Here is a 20,000-nt window from a genome sequence, read left to right as displayed (position 1 = left end):
ACAACAACTTTTTACTGATACTATTCTCAAAACCTGCCTTGTAAAAATCATTTTTCCTGACCTACTGAAGCTGTGTTATAAGATACTGCCGTTACCTTTGCTTCCCTTCATCATGCTCAGATTTTTGGTGAACCGGTTTTATTTATTCTTTTTTTTATGTGACATACAACAGGTTATCTGTGTTCAAATTATCTTTACTCTTTTGCTTCTAAGTTCAATTTGGATATCTTAAGAAACTAAACAGGTTCCATGCAGAGATTGTCACGTGCAGCTACTACGTTGGTCTCAAGACTTCTTGCCACCTCCCTTTTTTCCTTTCTAACTTCCTTGTGTTCTTGCAGCGTCTCTTCTTTTTTCCTTCCTTCCTTGTGTTCTTAAGTGCATGTTAAATGCTATCTCCTCATCAGATCTATTTTCAAAGACTATACAGATTCTAATGACTTTTTTTTTCGTTAATCATGTGTAATCCTTATCAAACCAACACCACAATCATGAAATCATCCTCGAGAACACAAACAACTTCCACTAAAGACTGTTACAAGGATTCAACATATGACGTGAATGGTTTTAGAATCCAAGACAAGATGCCACGTACCCAATCCTTCACAAGTCTGGGGAAATGAACACAAACACAAAGTTACCAAGTATCGACAAACTATAATGTGTAAATCGTATCTTCTCACATGTCATATAGATTATTTAAGCGCTCGCACACACACACACACACACACACACACACACACACACACTGACCACATGTTAAATCACTGACCTTGACAACCACACACACACACACACACACACACACACACACACACACACACACACACACACACCATAATACCAAGACCACATAATTTACGAGGAGCAAATTGTGAAAGAAGAACACTCACAGGTAGAGCGTACGTGCGTTTTAATTAGTGAACCACCTGAGCATAATACGTGATTGTAGGACACGTTGTTGTTGTTGGTGGTGGTGGTGGTGGTGGTGGTTGGATTCTAAAAAGCGTCGCACTCTGTTTCTCTTATTGTCAAGTGTGCGAAGGAGGAGGAGACCTGTTGAGAGGCTCTTAAGAAACGAGGAAAGGAAATGAGGTGGAGAGTTTTAGTCTTGTTGTTCTGTTAGTCTTAATGATGAGTCCTGCTGTGGTGATTGTTGTTGTTGTTGTTGTTGTTATGGTGCCGGTGATAACGTGTGGTAAATTATGTGTGTGTGTGTGTGTGTGTGTGTGTGTGTGTGTGTGTGTGTGAAGCTTATCCTGTTTTTTATTCTAATGTTTATGCTGTTGTTATTATTGATGACGTCACAGTGGTAGTAGTGGTGGTGGTAGTAGTAGTAGTAGTAGTAGTAGTAGTAGTAGTAGTAGTAGTAGTAGTAGTGGTGATGGTAGTAGTAGAAGTAGTGATAGTAATACTAGTGGTAGTGGTAGTAGCGGTAGTAGTAGTAGTAGTAGTAGTAGTAGTTGTAGTGGTAGTAGTAATATTATTGGTGGTAGTAGTAGTAGTAGTAGTAGTAGTAGTAGTAGTAGTAGTAGTAGTAGTAGTAGTAGTAGTAGTATTGGTAGTAGTAGTAGTATTGGTAGTAGCAGTAGTAGTAGTAGTAGTAGTAGTAGTAGTAGTAGTAGTAATAGTCGTAGTAGAAGTGGTGGTGATGATGGTGATGATGGCGGTAGTATTGATAGTAGGTAATTGTGATTGATAAGAGGGAAGAGATATTTTTTTGGCTAAATATGTGTATGACATCAGCATTAATATCATCTATGGTATTAGTAACATACGTACTTACACATATTCGCTGCATGATAATGAAGTGTCAGTGATGATGCTTGACTATCAAATCTAGCGCTGATGTACTTACTTTACCGACATTATAAGCAGAGTATATATCAAACTACAGCACTGTTAGCTTTACAATACTATGGACCTACTAGTGCGAGGTTTATGTGTCTCAAGTACTTTATAACTAAATAGAACAGAGAAAAATACCCTCCCATAAAGCAGCGTCAACCCGTCACGTCACACCCAGATTTGAAGATTTACACCGTCCCCATGACAAGAATCACATAACAGTCCCGCTCGACCTAAAACCAAACCAGCACTGTCTGTAGTTTGACAAACTTCGTTCTCTCATTACAAATTATTTCCAAAGACTATAGAAATCATTACTCAATCCTTACAGATGTTTTCCCTATTGAAAAAAATAGAAAGTTTCTTATATAATTTCTGGAAACATGGAAAGATCTTTGAAAACTCCAACAATTCATACTGAAGCCTTTTTTTAATGAAGAGGGGAAAACTGGTCAAGAGCAACATGAACTGAAAAAAAAAAAAAATTGCTGTGTGTGCAGGTCCGAGAAGATTTAGCCTAAAAAAAGGGATAAATGTCTTGAAATCTCTCTCTTAGATAACTGTGAACTCCTTCAGTACTGGGATTTTTTTTTTTTTAACGATGAGCTTTGATGTGATTAGACGATTTTATTTACATTAGGAAGGGTCTATGGAGGTCAGAAGATTGATGGCCAAAGTCTACACTGTTTTAATCCCCACACAAGTTTCTAAAGCTGCATAAAATCACCAAACAGTAAGCAGAATGAATATGAAAACGCGTCCTGGTACTGAAGGGGGCAAATTTATCGTTAGAATTATCAAAACATCGGGAAGCAATCTCTACACTATTATTATGGAACTATCACGCAGATTAATTGAAAACCACCTTGAAAACACCGGAGCCCGTTAAAAGTATCCCTTAAATCATGAAAACACGTCAGTCATTTACATTGAGGCTCGTTAAACTATCACTCGAATCACGGAAACGCCAGTCACTTCCACTACTTCTTCACAAACTACTACTCTGTCACCGGAACCACCATGCAGAACATTCTCCAAATCCCGAGGAGAACTTCCGCCATGGAGAAAGTCAAAAGAAATTCTCTGCAACGCATTAAGTAAATCACTAACCGATAAGAAACAACACCATTCTCATCATCACGGCCAACTACAGGATCACCATAATCACCATCAGACTGTACATTTACCACCACAATCACTAGGACTGCGTGTTAGCGTCAGAAAGGCTGTGTGTGTGTGTGTGTGTGTGTAATTCACTGTTTGATCTGCTGCAGTCTCTGACGAGACAGCCAGACGTTACCCTACGGAACGAGCTTAGAGCTCATTATTGTTTCCGATCTTCGGATAGGCCTGAGACCAGGCACACACCACACACCGGGACAACAACGTCACAACTCTTCGATTTACATCCCGTACCTACTCACTGCTAGGTGAACAGGGGCTACACGTGAAAGGAGACACACCCAAATATCTCCACCCGGCCGGGGAATCGAACCCCGGTCCTTTGGCTTGTGAAGCCAGCGCTCTAACCACTGAGCTACCGGGCCGTGTGTGTGTGTGTGTGTGTGTGTGTGTGTGTGTGTGTGTGTAAAATTAAATGTAGCATGTGGCAGACGTATATCAAGAAAATCGCACCTGTCTGTCTGTCTGTCTGTTTGCCTGCCTGTATCCTCTTCGCTAGTGACCGAGCACTGCACAGATAACTGTTTCCCATGAATATTGTCTGCGTGTGAGCGTGCGTGCGTGCGCACGCCGTGTGTGTGTGTGTGTGTGTGTGTGTGTGTGTGTGTGTGTGTGCGATTAAGTAGCAGTAGTTAGAGAAGTGAGCAGCAGCGTGATGTATGACTGTGCTATTTTCATTACCACAGCTAACCAACACTGTGATCACCTCCACCACCGCAATCAGGTTTGTTTTCCTGGTATATGAGCAGACTACTCTTGTATTAAGGATGGAACGGATTGCTACATGGAGACCTGCATGTCATCACCGTCTTATCATTTATTACACACTTACATTACTAATACCACTACCACCACCACCATCATTACTACTGCTATTACTACTACTACCACTACTACTACTACTAGTGGTGATAGAAAAGTAGTAGTAGTAGTAGTAGTAGTAGTAGTAGTAGTAGTAGTAGCAGTAACATCAGCTTTAGGCACAGAATGGACCAACGCGTGGCGTAGACCAAATGTCGGTGTTTACAAGGAGTAGCGATGACTGGTTGGTGTTGTGTAATGCCACTACTACTCGTAGCGGTCAGGTGTTTGCTGGGCCGCCAACAGGTGGTAGCATTGACCTGCTGTCATTAGCGGTAATACGCTTCTCTCGTAGCGGATCACTCCGGGATGTGGCAGATGCCCGGATGTTTCTTGAGAGCCACGTCAAATATTACTGTCATTCCTGCCGCAACTTTGCAGGCTCCCAATCACAGCATGTGCACCGCATCACATTTCATACTCGCATTAATCTCCACTCGCCACGTGAGATCCTATAGAAGTGGTTTCTACCATAGGACCTCTGAGCCAGAGGCATGGTTGAAGGAGAGAGCTCGGGGAAGGGAGGAGTATGGGGAGGCAGGCCGGAGGACGGCTGGAAGGAGGATGGGGCTGCTGAGCGTCAGCTTTTGCCGTCCGTGCAATCTCTGCCTGACCGTCAGCCAGCACGCATGGCTCTGTCCGCTCGCTTTGCCGGCTGTGGGTGGCGCAAGTAGCGCGGCAGTGGTCACAGTGTGTAGTGGTGATGGGGTTGTGGGGCAGACGCGGCGGGAAGCCCCGGCTCCGGGACAAAGTGCGTGCATCTCGCAGCAGTTCCTACAGCGATGACTACCGCATCACGCCCGAGCTCACGCCGACCGACACTTACAAGCACGGGGAACGTGTGGAGGCCGAGTGTTGCTGGCAGAATGGCGGCTGTTGCCACGAGCAGGGACCTTGCTGCTCGCAGGACGAGCGTTGCTGCCTTCCTGGTAATACCCACCGCAGCCCCAGGCGCGGGCGCAGCACCTCCACGGGATCGAGACGGTCGTCCTTCGGCGGCGTGGAAGTGGTGATGGTGAATGACAGGCACGTGGACTTGCGACGGACTCCATCCTGCACGTCCTGTGAATCCTGCGACACTTGTAGGTGGACGTCCTCTACCATCACAAGAATTCCACTTAAGAACCACCTCTTCACCTCGCCTCTGCTGTCCCATCACGACCAGTCCCCCTCGCCGCCAAGAGGGCTCGCAGGCCGCCGATATAACAAAAAGGAGACTAACGGAACCCGCTTTGAGGCCGCCCCAAATGAAAAGGGTTCCCGCCAGGCAGGGGCGTCACCGTCTCGGCGACAGACGGCTCGCAACACCACCACCTCTCACCCCAGCGTCCAGAGGTCAAACAGCAACACCACTGCAGCAAACGCAGCTGGCCGCGACACCGAACAAAAGCGACTGAGTCGTCGGGACCTGCAAAGGTTCCCCCAGCAGCGAAAACAGTCAGGTCAGAACATCATTGAGTTTGATTTTCTATTGGATGTGCCAGGTGGGCATTTCTTACATGCATCACGTCTTTTTTCTTTCCTGTTCTCTGATGCTGCGATGTAACGGATGACCATGGCGTCTGTGAATCACCTCAGCCTGCCCAAGGCCACACTTCTGGTCATGTAGACCGGTTGCCTAAAAAACTTGCTTGGGCATTTTCTGTAAATCTTGTTAGAAGAGGTAAGAGAAGACATGCACCTACGGCAGATAACTGTCGAAGCAACCAACCACTGACCCTTAGTGCAAACAGACAGTCGGCAGCAGGCATGACCTTCGCCACACAGACCACGACACATCAGACTCATTCTTGTATTTCAGCTGTGCTATCCCTGCTTTCATAGTCACGTGTCCGTGTAACTGCTTAGTGTAACATTCTGCAATGTATGGGAATAGCCGTTCTTTCACACGACACCACAAATAAGATGCAACACTCAAGAAAAATCGCATGTCTGTGGTCAGGGTGCGGTCAAACACTGTTCTTAATGTGCAACACTAACTTTTGGGGCAGGTGTTCATTGTTTATGGCGCAGCAGCTTCAAACGGTGCAAACGACACACACACACACACACACACACACACACACACACACACACACACACACACACACACACACACACACACACACACACACACACACACACACACACACACACACACACACAGGACTGTATACTCACATCATTATATTCAAATTTAAAACGAATGAATGCTTGATAAACACATAAATGATGACTATTTGACAGGAGGTGTGTGTGTGTGTGTGTGTGTGTGTGTGTGTGTGTGTGTGTGTGTGTGTGTGTGTGTGTGTGTGTGTGTGTGTGTGTGTGTGGTGCATCCTAATATGATGGTCTATGGAAAGCTGTTTAAAAGTGTTGTGGTGAGGGAAAGTCTGTAGTGTGCAGTAACATGTCAAGGGAAAGGGAGGAGAGAGTGACAAACCAAACCAAACAGTAAAAGTTGCTGATCGGGAATGTAGACAGCCAGCTAATTGGTGTGTGTGTGTGTGTGTGTGTGTGTGTGTGTGTGTGTGTGTGTGTGTGTGTGTGTGTGTGTGTGTGTGTGTGTATGTGTGTGTGTGTGTGTGTAATTTTTTTCACCTCGGTCGCCTGCTGGTCACCTAGCCAGTCTTCCCCATTACGGAGCGAGCTCAGAGCTCATAGACCGATCTTCAGGTAGGACTGAGACCACATGTGTGTGTGTGTGTGTGTGTGTGTGTGTGTGTGTGTGTGTGTGTGTGTGTGTGTGTGTGTGTGTGTGTGTGTGTGTGTGTGTGTGTGTGTGTAGAGTGAAACAGAGTAAAAATAGAATGATAACGGCTTTGTGATCTTATAAGGATTATATTTCATAGGCCACAGAGATAGTTTGTCATGTTCTCTTTTTTTTTTTCTTTCACACTTAAGATGAAGCATCCTCATTAAACAACCACCAGAATCATAAAAAAAAAACATACATATACTCGAAAATCACAAATTACCTCCAACGCAGTCTGTTAAATGTTAGAAGTAAGGCGATGAAATGTTTAAGATAAATGCAACAAACTCAACTGTCTTATTCTTAGAGCCGCGAGTCATTAACCACTTCAAGACTGAGATTTGTGTACGATTAGACCATTTTATTTACATTAGGAAGGGTTCATGGAGGTCAGAGTCTCTTCACTATTTCAATCCACACACAAGTTTTTGAAGCTGTATAAAATCACCAGATAGTAAGCAGAATGAATATAAAAATGCGTCATGGTAGTGAAGGAAGGAATTAAGGGGTTTCTAATGATAAAATTATGGATGAGGATGATAAGTGGATAAAGATAGCTATGTTTTTTCCTTATGATGTTAAATTCTTACGGATATGCTATTAATGATTTCTTATCTCGTTCAGTACCGTAACACATCATATTTATTCTGGCTACTATTTGGCGATTTTATACAGCTTCAGAAACTCATGTGGGGATTAAAATAGTGAAGACTGGACCATTAACCTTCTGACCCCCATAGACCCTTGATAGTGTAAATAAAATCGTGGTAAAAATGCGTCTCCCAGTACTGAAGGAGTTAATGACAACGGAACTTACGAGACTCCCTCATTAACAGTCATGACAATTCACCCAGGCCACGGGAAAGCTATATACCGGGGCCACACAGCGCACTCACTCCAGCACACTTCCAAAACCAAACCAACCACCAGCGGATCAGTGGCACATGACAAAAAGTTAACGGTTTATATTCTTTATCAAATTCTTGTCATTCTCTCTGTAGTATTGATCTCGAGGCCCACAAAGTTTTGATTGGTCATTCCACACTGATGATTAAGTACAATTATGAAAATATATTTGAAGAAAAAAAATACAATAACTTCTACTGACAATTCCTCAATACCAACAGACCACAGAGTTATTTTTTTCTCTTTAACACTTTGTCCTTGTTAAACTATTACTAAAATTAACTAAAACCTTGAAAACATTCGTGAAAATCCAAATACTTTCTATTACACCAGATTCATTTATAAGCTTTTCCAAATTAGACGATTCAGAATACATTTGCATTGCCTGACCAACAAAACGCGCGCGCGCACGCACACACACACACACACACACACACACACACACACACACACACACACACACACACACACACACACACACACACACACACACACACACACACACACACACACACACACACACGCTCCGTTGGCAAGATCCAGTAGCTACTTTAAATGTTGAGTTTACGATATGGCGGAGCGCAGAGATGGTTGTAAGAAACGGTGCCTGTCCATGTACTCCTTAATTATGGGTCAGGTTGTGGAGTGTTAGCCAGACAGCAGTGTGTTCAACGGTATAATGAGAGAGAGAGAGAGAGAGAGAGAGAGAGAGAGAGAGAGAGAGAGAGAGAGACGGCATGAATATGACATGGTGTACTGCAAAATTACTATTACATGAAGAAATAGATACCGTCACACACACACACACACACACACACACACACACACACACACACACACACACACACACACACACACACACACACACACACACACACACACACACACACACACGAGTCCCGGCGCGGCGAGGCAAATGGGCAAGCCTCTTAATGTATAGCCCCTGTTCACCTAGCAGTAAATAGGTACGGGATGTAACTCGAGGGGTTGTGGCCTCGCTTTCCCGGTGTGTGGAGTGTGTGTTGATGTGGTCTCAGTCTTACCCGAAGATCGGTCTATGAGCTCTGAGCTCGCTCCGTAATGGGGAAGACTGGCTGGGTGACCAGCAGACGACCGAGGTGAATTATACACACACACACACACACACACACACACACACACACACACACACACACACACACACACACACACACATTAACCACCGAAATTAAGCTAAAAGTTCATACATAACGAAGAGATAACATATAAACCACTACCACCTCACGTCCTCCACACTTCACACTTCACACTTCACACTTCACGTCGTCACCACACAAGACACAACATACATACACTAAGTGACTTATTAGACCTTGACTCTACGCACGTACTTATTTTCTGTACACACAAACTGGCCCTCCTTTCTTCCGTTCTTTATCCTCTTATGTTATGTTCCTCTAGGGCAGAGTACTAACACATCCATTTCTATGTTCTTTATTCATGATTTAGGCCTCTACTCTGCCTGCCTCACTCTTCTACACCTCTCTTTATTCCTCTCCCTCCTCCACCACTCTCTCATTGCCAGTCCTACCCCTCTCTTCTCCTCTCCCTTCCCCTCCCTTCCCACAACATACAAAACAACAGACGTTTGATCAGATTAACGTGGCTCATAACTGTTCCACCGTCCCTGTGGCCAAATGGAGCGTTGTTGTTGTTGTTGTTGTTGTTGCTGCTGATAGTGTTGTTGTTGTTGTTGTTGGTGGTGGTGGTGGTGGGATGGCCTCTACTTACTCACTTATCCTCTCTATTATATCAATATCACTACTTGTAATCAAGAGGCACATAAATACACGAATCAACACGCAAATCTACACACACACACACACACACACACACACACACACACACACACACACACACACACACACACACACACACACACACACACACACGGTAATTTTTATACATAAGCAAACATGGCCGATTTGTGAATGTAGACAATAAAGGCTATTCTCCTGAAGGTTAGTACTCTGGAAAGCAGCAGCAGTAATGATTCCTGCTTTATAAAGATAGACGAAAAAAAATAACATTGGAAGAAACCGGTAGAACAAGGAAGCAAGGAAGGTGGCTGGGATAGACTCATTTGTCAGGTTAGAGGCACCGAGTCAATAAGTGGTTCTAAAAGATTAAATAAATTTATGATTTGGGATGATAAGTAGTTCGAGGTAAATTTTGAGCTACACGTGTAAACTTATCGACTTCTTGGAACCTCCCTTAGCTTTTTACGTTCTTAATTCATAAAAGGCGCTGTGGAGAAAACTGGAGCATATGAAAATTGAATTATGTTATTTGGACAAGATCATGTGATGCCACAATAAGAAAACAGAACATGCTACTCGTCTCGGAGCTCCACGGAGCGACTGCCGTGAGTCAAGACTACAGTCAAGACTTTTTGATAACCTGAGAGCATCAGAATATATGCAAAGCTGCAAAAAACCGTTAGGCATACAGACCTACTACTCTGTTAACTTCTTCAGTATTGGGACATATTTTACCATGAGAATTATGTACAATTAAACCATTTTACTGACATTAGGAAAGGTCTATTGAGGTCTGGAGATTAAAGGCCACAGTCTTCACTATTTTAATCCCCAACATGAGTTTCTGAGGGTGTATGAAATCACCAAATTGCTAGCAGAATGAATATGAAAACGCATCATGGCACTCAAGAGGTTAAGAGAAAACTCCTTCCACGTATCCGAAAAGAGAGTTCTTTGTATGGTTTAGGCCGCGAGACAGACACTGTATAGACATGTCCGAGGGCCGTCCCAAGGGAAAGGAAGTACGTGAAGCTCTCATGAGATTTAGTCCCCTTTGTGAGCTTATAGCGGAAGGACACGACCTAGACCACGTCAAAATGTAGGTACGGTAACAGTTTGGTGGTTACTCTGTTTCTCTTTCCCGTGTGTGTGTGTGTGTGTGTGTGTGTGTGTGTGTGTGTGTGTGTGTGTGTGTGTGTGTGTGTGTGTGTGTGTGTGTGTGTGTGTGTGTGTGTGTGTGTGTGTGTGTGTGTGTGTGTGTGTGTGTGTGTGTGTGTGTTTAGTCATTAGTCACATGGGTATCATCGTTTCCTGTGCCTGCTTTTCCTTTTTCTCATTTCATCACTCTATTCCCTGAAGAGCCCGGTACAAGCACCACATTTCTTGACACAAAACGAGAGTGAAAGTAAAGATGGGAGGAAGGAAAGCATTCAAATCACTTCAAGGTCTCACTTCTAACCGATGCACCTTTTCAAACTGAATCTTATTAACTCCATCAGTACTGGGACGCATTTCTGCCTTGATTAGACGATTCTATATACATTAAAAAGGATCTATGGAGGTCAGAAGATTAATGGTCAGAGTTTTTACGGTTCTAGAGGCAGAGTGACAAGATTTTTACATTACCAACAGGACAGAAACTCTTGAAAACACCGCTAATCATCTCTGTGGGCTTGGAAAATAGTCGTGGTAAGAGAGCAAAGCGTTTCTGAATACGGACCTAAGTTAGTGTTGGGATGAGGCGATGGCACGACTGAAACGGGACGAACCCACACATGGACTTCACAACCACACACATCAAAAACACACACGATGATAATTACTCTGAAAAATGACAATAGACACGGAGAGCCATTCATCTTACCGCAACACACACACACACACACACACACACACACACACACACACACACACACACACACACACACACACATCTGACCCAGTAACACTCTTTCCGTTTGTCAATGTCGTAAGTTTACACGACCACTACTACCTGGAAAAGGGAGGAAAGGGTGTTCTCTGGCACTAGGAGGAGGAGAAAAAGGTTGGAGAGAGAGAGAGAGAGAGAGAGAGAGAGAGAGAGAGAGAGACAGACAGACAGATAGATAGAGGAAAACGCAACAGGAAATAAAGGAACATGGGTGATCTTCTTGTGGAGAACATAAACGCAAGACAAAGGAGATGAATAAGAAAAAAGATCAGATATAAAAAGAAAGGAAAAGAAGTAGAAGAAGGTGAGTTGAAACCATCACGACTAAAATCAAGAAAAAAATAACAGCAATATCTTGAACGGAGCGCTGAAATCTTGGAAAGCGGTTTACAATAAAAAGAAATGTGTGTGTGTGTGTGTGTGTGTGTGTGTGTGTGTGTGTGTGTGTGTGTGTGTGTGTGTGTGTGTGTGTGTGTGTGTGTGTGTGTGTGTGTGTGTGTGTGTGTGTGTGTGTGTGTGTGTGTGTGTGTGTGTGTGTGTTTGTTTGTTTTGCAAGTTTATGATTCTGTCTTGTAATTTTATGATTCTGTTGTGGTTAATAAAATTATAATAGAGATAATAATGTGTGTGTGTGTGTGTGTGTGTGTGTGTGTGTGTGTGTGTGTGTGTGTGTGTGTGTGTGTGTGTGTGTGTGTGTGTGTGTGTGTGTAAGAGGTGTACCTGCAGTTATTTACGATGACAGCGAAATGTTCTGACACCCTTGCAGCGGAACCTCAAAGATAACAAGACGATATATCACGACGGCAGGTAGAGTGTGAAGAGCGAGCAGTGGTGCAGTGATCTCGCCGCGTTACATTCGCACTCTTTAAAAAGCATACATGAACGAGAACGCAAGGAATTCTGGAAGTTGTTGTAGGTCATATAGCTTGTATGGACCAGACTAACTTCCTACACCACGATATGAAGAGCGAAGAAGTTCAGTCCTTACAATACTGAGACGCATCTTTAGCATGAATTTTTAGTATGATAAGACAATTTTATTTGCATTAGGAAGGGTTTAGGGAGGTAAAAAAAATAATGATCAGGATATGAAGAGCGAAGAAGTTTCAGTCCTTACAATACTGAGACGCATCTTTAGCATGACCTTTTAATATGATTAGACCATTTTATTTGCATTAGGAAGGGTTTAGGGATGTCAAAGATTTAATGACCAGAGTTTTTTTCAATCTTAATCTCCTCATAAGTTTCTGAAGCTTTATAAAATCATCAAATAGTAACCACAATGAATATGAAAACACGACATGGTACTGAAGGGGTTCATCACCAATCAATGGAACTGGCAACTAAGTAGGTCTTTTTTTTCATTTTATGTTGCCTTTGTCCAACTTCTTACGTAAAACAATATATAACGCTATATTAGTTTTATTTACTTTATTCAAAGAGGCACTAGCCAACTATTATAAATAACTTATTCTAGAAGCCAGTCTCTACATGAAAAGGTTCGAAAGGGTTACCCAAAATTGGAAGATTATGAAGCTTAAGTGATCAGGACGTGTTGAGAGAATGCAGGAGGAAAGGACGGCTAAGAGAACGCGGATGTAGACTGTTGGTAGTAAAGGAGATGGACACAAGCTCAAGATGAAGACCAGGGAGAAAGGTGGGAAGATACATTACAGGAAACGTCAAATAAATGTAATAGGTATCATCTGTTAAAACCAGAAGTGTTAAGAAGAGACACTACCTGATACAACAGAATGGAGGAAAATGCAGCTGGCTCCACTCCACTCACACAAACACCACCAGAGCAAGACCCAGCAGGGGACTCAGAAGAAAGAAAGAAAAAACGGACTGAGGGATGCGATACGAGAAATGCTAAGTATATTACATGTATAGACTATAGATGCACTATGTCAAACCAGAAAATGCTTGAAACAGACACTACGCAACAGAATGAAACGAAAGAAAAGGCTGGCTCTACTCACACTGAACACTTTAATTAAGTAGCATTAAAAAAGAAAATAAATAAGTAAAAATTGAAAAAAAGGTGAATCTAACCAAACTTATTGTAGTGTACGGGAAATATGATATACAGAGAGCTGAAGAAAATATGGGAAGGTGCAAGAAGTCACTAGGCCTACACGTGGTTATGCCTACATGAAACAACTTATTCACCTCATCCACACCTCATCCATCTCATCCACATACATAATATCCATACAATATAAGGCAAACTGAAAGAAACCTGTGTGTGTGTGTGTGTGTGTGTGTGTGTGTGTGTGTGTGTGTGTGTGTGTGTGTGTGTGTTTCAAGGAACTAAGTCAAGCTTGTTATGTCCCGTTCATTTTAACTTCTCTTGTTAAGTATCTTGGTCTGCACGCGTGTGTGTGTGTGTGTGTGTGTGTGTGTGTGTGTGTCCAAGAAGCCAATACATAAGGATCCGTGCGCCGCCTTCAAGCTGGTGTTATGGTTTCGGTTTAATGACAGCGTGAGGGAAGAAGGAAGGGGAAGGGGAGGGAGGGGGGGACGGGAGGGGTGGGAAGGAAGAGTGAGCGGCAAGGGGGAGAGAGGGCGATGATGAGGCAGTGCTCCGTGACAGCCGGCTGGGGTGGGAGGGATGAAGGTAGGGAGGTAGGGATGAAGGGGAGGGAAGGAAGGGAGAGTGGGAGAGACTATTTTATTCTTAAGGTAAGGTAATATTACTTCAAAGTTTATATTCAAGAGTAATCACGTTTGATGTCTCATAAGGGATATTGTTTCAGCGACTACAAGATGACAACTATTGGCTTCCATGAGTGTTTTCCTATTGAGTGTATGGATTAAACCATCACTGGGATCGCAATAATATCCTTAAAACCTTCAGTACTGGGACACATTTTTCTCTTGAGTTTCGTATACGATTAGACCATTCTATTGACATTAGGAAGAGTCTATGGAGATCAGAAGATTAATGGCCACAGTCTTCACTATTCTAACCCCCACCTAACTTTCTGAAGCTCTATAAAATCACTAAATAGTAAGCAGAATGAATACGGAAATGCGTCATGTCAGTAACATGACACGTTTTCATATTCATTTTGCTTACTATTTGGTGATATTGTACCGCTTCAAAAACTTATGTAGGGATTGAAATAGTGAAGACTAGTTATTAATCTCCTGACCTCCATAGATCCTTCCTAATGTCAATAAAATGGTCTAATCTTACCCAAAACTCATGGTAAAATGCGTCTCGGTACTGAAGGAGTTAAAAGTGAGTGTATTCTATGGACATTGGACACAAATAATAAGAAAACTACAATCTCATTTGCTGTCCTTATAAGAAAAACTAGTCTGCATACTTAATGAAGAGCGAATGTGACGCTATCAAATATCAAGACTATTAAGTTAACTGACGACAGCGAGGCAAGAAAGAACGATTGACTGAAGCTCCCTGTTTTCGCGCTGGTGAGTCTGATTCGCTTCACCAGTCAACGCAAACCTTTGTCCTCGCCCTTCCTTCCCTCCACTCTAATCGGATAGGGAAATCAGGAGAGATGTATAAGAAATAATAATTAATGAATAAAGAAAACGTGCTTAATGGAGAGAGAGAGAGAGAGAGAGAGAGAGAGAGAGAGAGAGAGAGAGAGAGAGAGAGAGAGATTAATGAAAAACAGAATGACGGAGCAACCACTGGCTAATGCTCTCGTTCCCCTCTCCACCCTCCCATCCACCCACCAACCAACCAACACCTCACTAACTACCCCAACCATGGACGTGTGTGTGTGTGTGTGTGTGTGTGTGTGTGTGTGTGTGTGTTCAGTTTCTAATCTTTTCCTCCTGTTGCAAGTTCTTCCTAACTAATGTTTCTTTAGTTTCATTTTCTGAACTTTCCATTTCTTCTTTTACTATTTTCTCTTCATGCTACGGCACTGTGGCACTACATAACAAAGAGAGCATGGGCAGTGTCATACCGTGGGCGCACCGTGGTCAACCAATTAAGGTAAGTATGTGTCATGTGTCTGTGTCGTATTCTCGTATAACACAGTGTCCGAGCACCCTTCAGTCCCTCCTTCTCTCTCTCCCCCCCTTCCTCCTCCCCCCTCCAATCAGTGGTGTTTAAGCCGTGGATCTTGGTGCTACCTATTATCTTTCCTCTGAAGCGCAACACTTCCCGTGATTCACGTCGCGAGGAATCAGTGGCGCAGTGAGGCAGTGAGGGGCCGCCGCTCAGCACACTGGGTCACGTAACTGTGCTTAAGTAGAAGACCCAAAGTACAAGTCAAGATTTTGCTTGATATCGCTGCTTTCCACAAAATGATATAGCGCTAGAATGTACGAGGAATTGTGATTTATAGACTAGCAGTGCGTGGCAAGGCTTTGTTAGGTATCGCAACATATAATGGTAAAAAATAAGAATTGTCATTACAGAACCTGTCAGTGCGTGTCAAGATTTTGTTTAGATATCACTTCAGGTCTCAGAATCTAATGCTATACAAACAACTGCGAGTCACAACAATTACTTCGATGCACGTCTAGGTTTGTTGGTGCAGATTTAGAAAATGGTAATACATTATATACGAGGAATTAGGATTTATTAGAAGCCACCTCAATGTTTGTGAAGATTTTGTTAAGATATTACCTCCTGCTGAAATAATCACGACTCTCTCTCTCTCTCTCTCTCTCTCTCTCTCTCTCTCTCTCTCTCTCTCTCTCTCTCTCTTTCTCTAAATACGTTAGTCTATCTGTGTTTACGTCTATGGCTATTTATGGCTATGTTTATCTTTCAGTGATCATTTATCTATGCCAGTGTCGGTCAGTTTTCCTTCCCGCTCTGTCTGTCTGTCTGTGTCTGTATTGTTTCCCCGCTGTGTCTGTCTGCCTGTGCCTGTCTGTATGTTTGTGTCTGTCTGTGTCTATATTGTTTCCCCGCTGTGTCTGTCTGTCTGTGCCTGTCTGTATGTTTGTGTCTGTCTGTGTCTATTGTTTCCCCACTGTGTCTGTCTGTCTGTGCCTATCTGTATGTTTGTGTCTGTGTGTCTGTCTATCTATGTATTTTTGTTGTATCAACTTGAACAAATGTAGATTAAAGAACGTATTCCTTGAGGCAGAAGTGTCTGTCTGTATGTTTGTGTCTGTCTGTCTATCTATGTCTGTGTTTATTTACTTGAGCAACTGTAGATTAAAGACGTATTCCTTGAGACAGACGTGTGAGTCCTAAGCAGCAGGTGATTCTAATACCGTGAGAATCAAGTGTGGCTTCGTTTTGGTGGGCAATGACAGTCACCACCACTACCACTACCACCACCACCACCATCGCCACCGCCGCCGCCGCCGCCTTGAGACACCTGGCACACGCAGCCCGCACTTGACTTCACCACACTCATATCACTGCCTTTATAGCGCCACAATGAGGACGCACTTTTCTCACTTCTGCACATGTTCACAATGGTCGCGGCGGACTAAGGAGATAGTCACAGCGGCGGACTAAGGAGACAGTCACATTCCCCACGTCGACAAATATCGCGGCGCCACAAACATAAAGGCTTCTACTTTTGGATGATCTCTTTTTAAGCCCTTCAGTTCCATGACGCGTTTCCATATTCATACTGTTTACTATTTGATGATCTTATTCAAATTCAGGAACTTAAGTGGGGGATTAAAATCGTGAAGACTGTGACCGTTAATCTTCTGACCTCCATAGAGCCCTCCTAATGTCAATAAAATGGTCTAATCGAACACAAATCTCAAGGTAAAAATGTATCTCAGTATTGAAGCGATTAAACGATTCTTTTTTTTTTTTTTCAACTGGCGTCTACAGCGGATCATTTTAACCCCTTACCATGTTTTTGTTGCTCTTGACTGGATCCTCTCTTCTATAATAATAATGATAATAATAATAATAATAATAATAATAATAATAATAATAATAATAATAATAATAATAATAATAATAATAATAATAATAATAATAATGATAATGATAGAATAGACTGAGAAAGCAGCAGGATATGTCGCAAACTGTGTCTCGAAACGATTTATTAAGACTGAGAGACTGTCCTTAAAAGTCTTCCTCAATTTCTAATCGTGTAATATCTTGACAATCTATTGGGTTTTACTATGAGGACCGGTAGACTTGAGACTGAAGAAACCACAAAAGACAATACTAGATGCGAATACGAACACGACTACGTACGTATTATCTTCACATTTCAGAACATTACATTTTCTTATATCATCAGCAGATCAACAACTTTAACCCCTTCCATACTGGGGTATAATTTTACCTTGAGATTTGTGTACGATTAGATGATTTTATTAACATTAGAAAGGGTCTACGGAGGTCAAATAATTAATTGTCACAGTCTTCACTATTTCAATCCCTAACATAAGTTTCTGAAGCTGTATAAAATCACCAAATAGTAAGCAGAATGAATTTGGAAACGCGTCATGATACTGAAGCAGGTAACCACTTATTCTCGTTACTATTTGGTGATTTTATACAGCTTCAAAAACTTATGTGGGGGACTAAAATAGTGAAGACTCTGGCCATTGATCTTCTAACCTCATTAGACCCTTCCTAATGTCAATAAAATCGTCTAATCCCACCAAAAATGTATGATCAAAATGCGTTCCACTACTGAAGAGGTTAAGATTGACAGGCAACGTTTAAAAATAACAGTAGAAATGAGCGGAGGCTGATCACTCACGACCCTACAGCTCCATCTATGCATTTCAAAGCAGTACACGTCACCACATGAATTAAAAGAGCAGGTCCGCACAACGTTCAGCTGAAGGGACACACGCAAAGCAAAGACCCGCTAAGAATGTGGTCACAAACACCCGACCTATATCCGTACTGTGGTCTGGGCTTCGCGGTGACTTGGCTTTTACGATCACTGATGTACAAGCATTAATAGACACACAGATAGATAGATAGATAGATAAGTAAACAGATAGATATATACATACATAGATAGATAAACAAATAGATAAACAGGTAGGCAGATAGATATAGATAGACAGGTAGAAATAGACAGGAAAATAGACTGATAGATATATAAATAGATAGATAGATAGATAGATAGATAAATAGATCAATAGATAAATAGATAGATAGATAGGTAGAGATAGAGATAGATAGATAGCTACGTATATAGATAAACTAAAAAGATAGACAGATAGATAGATAGACAAACGGATAGATAGATAGATACATACATACATACATACATACATACATATATAGATCAATAGACAAAAAGACATAGATAGATAGGTAGATAGATCAGTAGGTATAGTAAGCAGACAAGTATGCAGATAGATAACTCTGTACTTAGATATATAGGTAGACAGATAGATAAACAGATAAATAGATACAAACAGATCGATTGAATAAATAGATAAACTGATAGGTAGATGATTTACTAGAGATACATGCATAAATAGATAGACTAATACATACATAAATAAACAAATGAATAGATAGATAAATAATTAATTGATCACAAATTATATGGAATCTTCGCCCACTACAGATTTTTAGTTTATTTCTCCCACACCAGCGAAGGAGAATCAAACTGCACAAGAAAAAGAGTAACACTTAAACCATTGAGCGAGTTAGGGGATGATAGATGGAATTAGGTAGCTTAAACACACAGGGACTGACTGCCTCGTATAAGCCTGGCGGCCTCTTGCAGCTTCCTCTTCTCCTATGTCTTATGTCTTTATTTGTTGTACTGATTACCTGCATGCTTTCTTTTTCTTTTACTTTTCTTTTTTATTAATAACGCCAATTATCAATATGTTCCGATATGAGTGATTAATGTTACAACAGACACACACACACACACACACACACACACACACACACACACACACACAGACAGTCTCTCTCTCTCTCTCTCTCTCTCTCTCTCTCTCTCTCTCTCTCTCTCTCTCTCTCTCTCTCTCTCTCTCTCTCTCTCTCTCTCTCTCTCTCTCTCTCTCTCTCTCTATCTCTCTCTCTCTCTCTCTCTCTCTCTCTCTCTCTCTCTCTCTTTCACTTTCCTTATCTGATCTTACAACTCATCATATTATCTATCTTTTTAACATACGAAGAGAGAGAGAGAGAGAGAGAGAGAGAGAGTTGCTCATGACTGACTACACTAAAATTCTGACGAAGAAAAGTTGATACCGTCAATCTCTTCTTGAACCACTCCTCCTCCTCCTCCTCCTCCTCCTCCTCCTAAACCAGACCTGTGCACCACCTGTCGCTTTCTGCATCCACTGAACGGCAGGAGGGCAAGGGAGGAAGGGGAGGAGGAGGAGGAGGAGGAGGATATCCAGTCACTAGCTGGTCGTTCTTTAGCAGCTGTGCTCGTTACGGAACTGTTATTATAACCCCCCTCTCTCTCTCTCTCTCTCTCTCTCTCTCTCTCTCTCTCTCTCTCTGACCATAAACATAGGAAAGTAATTGCACACACACACACACACACACAGTCCGATAAAGGAACGTCTTTGAAAAGTGTGTGTGTGTGTGTGTGTGTGTGTGTGTGTGTGTGTGTGTGTGTGTGTGTGTGTGACTCGTGATAACTAAAACAATTGAAATAACTACATGGAAATAGAATTTATCTACATTAATCCACCCATGCACGCTGCCGTCTGTCTGTCTGTTTGTCTGTCGCCTCGCCGCCCTGGACTAGACAAAGAGCCCCACATGAATCATCCCAAGCACAGAATCAAAACCTTAAGATTGACTTGAGTTAGATTCCTAGCAATAGATTAA

General features: G+C 42.3%; 1 protein-coding gene across 2 annotated transcripts in view; it reads left to right on the top strand.

Moving 5' to 3' along the window:
• The first annotated feature begins 4,517 nt into the window (after positions 1-4,517).
• The window catches only part of LOC123515067 (probable serine/threonine-protein kinase DDB_G0268876), a 32,776-nt gene continuing 17,293 nt past the window's right edge, over positions 4,518-20,000 (top strand). For both annotated transcript variants that reach the window (XM_045273472.1, XM_045273471.1), the window contains exon 1: positions 4,518-5,333. In XM_045273472.1, coding sequence (XP_045129407.1) covers positions 4,595-5,333 — 739 coding nt within the window. In that variant the 5' untranslated portion in view covers positions 4,518-4,594. The remainder of the gene's footprint in view (positions 5,334-20,000) is intronic.

The sequence above is a fragment of the Portunus trituberculatus genome, chromosome 38 (assembly GCF_017591435.1).
Source record: "Portunus trituberculatus isolate SZX2019 chromosome 38, ASM1759143v1, whole genome shotgun sequence".
NCBI classification, from domain to species: Eukaryota; Metazoa; Arthropoda; class Malacostraca; order Decapoda; family Portunidae; genus Portunus; species Portunus trituberculatus.
This window is presented reverse-complemented; position numbering and strand designations above follow the sequence as displayed.